The sequence below is a fragment of the Plutella xylostella genome, chromosome 5 (genome assembly GCF_932276165.1).
Source record: "Plutella xylostella chromosome 5, ilPluXylo3.1, whole genome shotgun sequence".
Classification (NCBI taxonomy): Eukaryota; Metazoa; Arthropoda; class Insecta; order Lepidoptera; family Plutellidae; genus Plutella; species Plutella xylostella.
The window spans coordinates 2235283-2241558 of NC_063985.1; the positions used below are offsets into that span (position 1 = coordinate 2235283).

At 45.4% G+C, this 6276-nt stretch overlaps 1 protein-coding gene across 1 annotated transcript in view; it reads right to left on the reverse strand.

Annotated features, from left to right (window-relative positions):
- LOC105383903 (kinesin-like protein KIF21A) overlaps positions 1-5616 on the reverse strand; it is a 30994-nt gene extending 25378 nt beyond the window's left edge. Inside the window, exons 1-7 of the mRNA XM_048633358.1 lie at positions 5359-5616; positions 3919-4076; positions 3113-3261; positions 2550-2708; positions 2029-2137; positions 1564-1657; positions 522-753 (exon numbers count right to left, since the gene is read on the reverse strand). Coding sequence (XP_048489315.1) covers positions 522-753; positions 1564-1657; positions 2029-2137; positions 2550-2708; positions 3113-3261; positions 3919-4076; positions 5359-5580 — 1123 coding nt within the window. The 5' untranslated portion in view covers positions 5581-5616. The remainder of the gene's footprint in view (positions 1-521; positions 754-1563; positions 1658-2028; positions 2138-2549; positions 2709-3112; positions 3262-3918; positions 4077-5358) is intronic.
- Positions 5617-6276: the final 660 nt, after the last annotated feature.

Sequence of the window (6276 nt, forward strand, 5' to 3'; positions counted from 1 at the left end):
TTACAAGTTTGCGTCAATAAACATCTGCGGCAAATTCTGCGAGTGTTCTGGCCTGACACAATATCCAATGAAGACCTCTGGAAGGAAACGCGACAGGAACCCATAAATAAAGAGATCCTCAGAAGAAAGTGGAGTTGGATTGGACACTGCCTCAGAAGACCAGAGGGGAATATCGCCAAAATGGCGTTAGATTGGAATCCGCCGCAGGGCAGACGGCGCAAAGGGCGACCTGCAATAACTTGGAGGCGATCCATTCTCAGCGACCTCAATGCCGTCGGAATCTCCTGGGACGAAGCCAAAGAAAGAGCCCAGGACAGGAACGTCTGGAGAAGAACTGTGGAGGCCCTATGCTCCTCGTGGAGTTAGAGGAATTAATGATGATTTATAGCTCCATCTGTCAATATTGACAGGGCTGAAATCAGGTGACATCTAGAAAGGCTCCACTCCAGAGAGCTCAGTACAAACAACATATACTTTAACCTTTACACAGAATACAACCAAAAAAGCCACTCAAAACTCACCCAGAGTAGTTAACGAGCACTCCGACGCATCAGCAACACCATCCCTCGGCGCCCACGCATTAAGCGCCTTCTCCGCCAACAGTTCACTATTCTTAGTGGACAACTGCTCGATGGTGCCTTGCATGGCCTTGACTCTCCGCCTGAGGGCTTCGACTTCGCCGGTGAGGATGGCGTTCTCTTGCACCACGTCGCTCCAGCCCTCCTCGCCGGTTTCTGATACTACGCGTTTGCCCTGAGGAGAAAATTGGAGTGGAGTCAGTTATTTATTTGAACACTTTATTGTACACAAAACAAAGAATAAATACAGTTAACAAATTAGAAACACAGTAAAAGCATACAAGGGCGGGTTTCCTGCCAAAAAGCAATTTCTTCCAGCCAACCTTTGTTGCTGGATAAAAGAGTTCTGGTTCAGGCGTAAATTTTAGGGAAAGAAATTACTGTGTTCTCTAGGGCTTTTATTTATTTAATACTTTATTGCACAAATATAACATAAGTGTACAAAAGGTGGACTTAATGCTAAAAGCATTTTCTACCAGCCAGCTTTTGGTGATGATCAGATAAGTTTGATGGCTACTATGTGACGTATCGAGCCGTCTCTCTCCCATTCACAGGCGCTCGATAGTAGAAAGCGTGATGTTTTATGTACGGGCCCGCGTAGGAGCGGTGGTAGCTCAGTCGGGTAAGCGCCCGCTTCTCACGCAAGAGATGCGGGTTCGATCCCGGCGCTGACATGTACCAATGAGTTCTTTTAACTTAAGTACAATGTATACCATCGCTCTTACGGTGAAGGAAAACATCGTGAGGAAACCTGCATATCTAGATTTAGCACATCTAGATATGTGAACCCACCAACCCGCAGTGGACCAGCGTGGTGGGAAATGATCCAAGCTTAGGAAGGCAGTTTAGACCTTGGGGATATGCACAAAGGTTCCACTCGAGAGAGCCAGGTGCAGGTACTTACACCCCCACAGAGAATAGAATAGAATAGAATAGAATAGAATGTACGGGCCCTTAGAGGGAGAGAGAGACAACTATACATTACCTGTTTATACTCAGTGAGTTCGACTTGCAGTCTCGCCACTTCCTGTCTCAGCTGGTGTATCGTGCGTGACGTCAGGTCTTGATTCACGACGCACCTGTTAGATAGACAGTAATATTATATATTTGTACATAAAAACAGCTACAAATAACAGAAATTTATTCAAACCTAAAGGTACAAAAAGACGGCCGATTTCTTCATAAGAACTACTCCCAAATAACTACTGTTCTACTGAATAGTGTTACATAACTATAAAGTACCTATTTAAGTGCATTACTTTACCAATAACAAGGATAGATTCTGATGTCGTATAAAAAATATGATCTATAGAGGGTATTTTAGAAGTATGATTCCAGCGTCGGCTCGTCAATGTACCAGACGTACTCCGCATAATCTCATAAAATTCAACTATTTACGGGATACCCTGTATAAATCAAAATTATAGCTGGAATAGTGTAAATTACGCACCTGTTCTTAATGTTCCGTGCTCGGTTGGCGTACTTCAACGTATTCAGAGTCTCCATGAAGTCGCGGTCGCTGGGCGAGATGCACGCTATCATCACCGTGTTGCTGTTGCCTGGGGGACGGGGAAAGGGTTTAGGTGGTGGTGAAAAGAGTTATGAAGAGGATTTGGGAGACAATGGTATGCGTTGATTGAAATTGATAGAGTTGTAATTAATCAATATGAAAAGACTTTGAATTTTGTTAAACTTTTTGAATTTGAATTTGTGTTATGTTATAAACATTGCCACAACTTTTTATACAAAGCGTTGCATAAGTTGTACACCTAGTAAGCCGAACGGGTGTTCAGAATTACTCTCTGAGTCACCCCCTTTCGCCTTACTATATTTACTCTTTTTAACACCCTGAATTATGGGTATTCATGGCAACTGTAGTAGATTTCAGTATCTTTTTCGTGTTTTATGACGACGTATCTTTAAATCCCAGCTTTATTTGAATGTTAATCATACTAACTATAAATAACTTACCTCCTAGTGAGTCCTGTAGTAGCCTAGTGAGCTTTGAATCTCTGTACGGTACGTGTAATACTTTTCTTGATTTGTCTCCTAAAGCCGATATGACATTGCCGAGTGCTAGTAGACCGCAGTTTATTGATATACCCTCGCGAGCCCGTTCACCGGTTGCACCTGAAATTATATATTCGTAAATTTACAGAGAATTTATATTCAATAAATAAGTATTATGAAATGCGTATAAATCCATTAGGCTACTATGGTGATTATATGAAAATCTACGAGCTGGAGTGGCAGTGAGTCTGTAGCGTCAGCGTTGGGATAGACGAATTCTCCATAAAGAACAAGCCGCCACTTCGTCATTGCAAGAATATGACATATCTTTTATGCTGATGAGGGCCTTCACTACTTCCATGCCGCCCTGTCTTCAGCCACTGCTGCTCGGCAACCATTTATAAGATGAATAATATTCGACTAACCTGTTCGCTTAAGTCGCTCGGAGCCGGCCAGGTCGACGAAGTGGAACTTGGCGGTGAGCGTCTCGTACTGCTGAGAGACATGGATCTAGTGACACTGACCTGTCCTCTTCAACCGCTCCGAACCGGCCAGGTCGACGAAGTGGAACTTGGCGGTGAGCGTCTCGTACTGCTCGGGCCCCTCGTCCTTGTCCTCGGCGTCGCCCGCCAGCCGCCGCTGCCGCAGCAGCAGTGTGAACACTGCGTGTGATCTGGTGGGGCAGAGGTGGGTTGTTTAGTGAAAGAAGTAGAAGGATAAGAAATGTTGAATCCGGTGGTTTTATAGCAGTCACACTGAATAACTTTCATCATGGGGTTCGTCAACGTTGACTGTATGTACAAGTTAAAGCATCATTGCTCAATGTTTGCAAGATTTTATATCAAGCACTGATGGTAAAATCATCAGCCACCCGAGTCTTTAGTTCCACCGAGCTGGGTTACTACTGAAACAACAACGGTTGGGATAGAAGAGTTGGTAACTCTGTCACGTTTTTAGCGACAACGGTCGGGGTAGTAGAATTGATAATTTGCCATTTCGTGAGGTACCCCTGATGCACCCAGCCTACTCACACACACGCATCCATCTCTCTCTCACCTGGAGGACGAAGAGTTCATGTTGGTGGCGGCGGTGGTCCGCGCCAGCGCGCCGGCTCGCAAGGCTCCTAATGCTTCTCGTGCGCACCGCACGGAGCACCCGTCCTACTCACACACACGCATCCATCTCTCTCTCACCTGGAGGAGGACGAGTTCATGTTGGTGGCGGCAGTGGTCCGGGCCAGGGCGCCGGCCCGTAAGGCTCCTTATGCTTCGCGCGCGCAGCGCACGGAGCACCCGTCCTACTCACACACACGCAGCCATCCCTCTCTCACCTGGAGGAGGACGAGTTCATGTTGGTGGCAGCAGTAGTTCGGGCCAGCGCGCCGGCACGCAAGGCTCCTAATGCTTCGCGCGCGCATCGCACGGAGCGCACAGACGCGCCCACTATGCGCACGCCGCCGCACCCGTCTTCTGTGATCTTGAGGCCGCCCTGGAAAGATGGGGATGGTTAATTTAAGGGCTGTGGTTTTTGAGACTGCTAAATCGCATTGAGTTTTGGTGAGCTACTTTAACATCTTAGATAATAGGTATCTTACTACGATGAAATTCTTTGACTATAGGTATGTAAATTGATATTCCAAAGTCATACATAATTCCAGGTAAGTAAACCATAGTCAAAGAGTCAATTTTCAGCTCACATTATAGAGGCTAATGTAATGCATTGTATATGTAAACTCCACAAGGAATTGCAAACTGAAGTAAAGTACATAATATCTCTATATGATGTACTTTACTTCAGTTTGCAATCCTGATACTCTTATCTACCTATAAAAAGCGCTTTGCGAATACGCATTAATCATCATTTAGATGCTACACCCCAATAAATAAAACCAATAAATACTCCCATCGACACAAATGGAAACCACGGCGGTAAATCACAGCAAGACAGCGCCGAATTCAATAAACAAACCGAAATGCTAATCAGCCGTCATAAAGTACTCCTGGCGATACAAAAACGTGTTACAAGGGCAATTACGCGCTCCGCTGGACGCTTACGTTACTTCGCCACTTGACCGTAAAGGAAACTCATTAGTGGGATACATGGAAATCTGAGTGGAGTCATAACCGTGTCGTGAGGAACGATAGTGTGACAGCGGCAATGCCGTCTAATTAATTCGTCGATAGCTGTGACCACGTACGTCGGAACGTGTAGGAAGGTATGAGTGATTTCGAGTGGTTTTCGCCGTAATTTATGTGTTTTATATGTATTCTTTACATATCAGAAGTGGTTCTGAGTTTTATACGTTTTTATTATACAGCGACAGGTAGAAGAGAAAAGAGAAGCTGTCTTGAAATATGACACAGGGTCCTACTCCAGCGGTGTCCACCTGTCTACCCCATCGATAAAAGACCTCTTTAACCTTCACAACACATTCTTATGCCTCCTAACAGCAAAAATTTAAGTCGGATGAAAGAAAAATCTAAAACCTGGTCTAATCTAAAGTCTAATAATTACCTTAGCAAACGCATCCCTGGCCGGATCAAGCAGATCCACGATATCCTCATTATACAGCTCTATAAACTGCGCTTGCACACAGAACTCGGGCGGCAGCAGGCCCTGCTCCCTGGCCTGGTCCGCGCGGGCCTCGGCAAAAATACCCCACTGGGCTTCATAATAAATACTACGTTCCTTTGTTTCCTAAAGTCTTCACAGCGTACTAGGGTAGACAACAGAGTAGAGAAAAGAACAATCTAAAACCTGGTCTAAATACCTTAGCAAACGCATCCCTGGCCGGGTCCAGCAGATCCACGATATCCTCATTATAAAGCTCTATGAACTGCGCCTGCACACAGAACTCTGGCGGCAGCAGGCCCTGCTCCCTGGCCTGGTCGGCGCGCGCCTCGGCTCCGGCGAACAGGTCCCGGATGGCGCGCGGGATGATGCCGCGCCGGTCCTCGTCCCCCTCCCCCTCGCCCTCCCACCCGCTGCCCATGGTGTAGGTTTTGCCCGAGCCCGTCTGGAAAAAAAGAGAGGGGTTAGGTTGGTGTCTTGGTAGGTTCGGTTTGGGTTGGTAGTTGAAGAACTGGAAGAATTGAGAGAAACATATAAGCTAATAGTCAGTGACCGTCAGATGGGCTGACCAAACTTGACATGGCAATCAAACTATATGCCATATTTCTCTATCTATTTGCTACCTTCAAAGACAACACCATCATCTACTGCTGGGCAGAGGGGTTTTCCCAAGAAGGGCCACTACGTTCTGCCCTCGGCCTTCTTTATCACCTCTAGCGGCTACCTTGTTCTCGTTTCATTAAGCAATAATAACATTTCACTCAATCTTTTTATAAACAAATACATAAGTATTGTACATACATACATACGTATTACAGGATCGTGGTAAAAGTGATTGGTTCTTTTGCAACCAGCGCAGCAGTACGGATAAATCAATAACTTCAAGAGCCTTCGTGTGATTAAGGTAATATATTATATCTCATTACACCGATCATCCGTCTTTATAATTTGCCCAGTAATGGCGGTGCCTCAAGCTGTCCACAGATCACGAGAGTCAATAACACATTCCGTTTGTTCTTTATTTATTAACGTACTCACATCAATACCCATGTTTGTTTGTGGTATGATAATTGAAATGTTTTTGGTTAGAGCCTATATCGTATTCTTATAGAGTTAC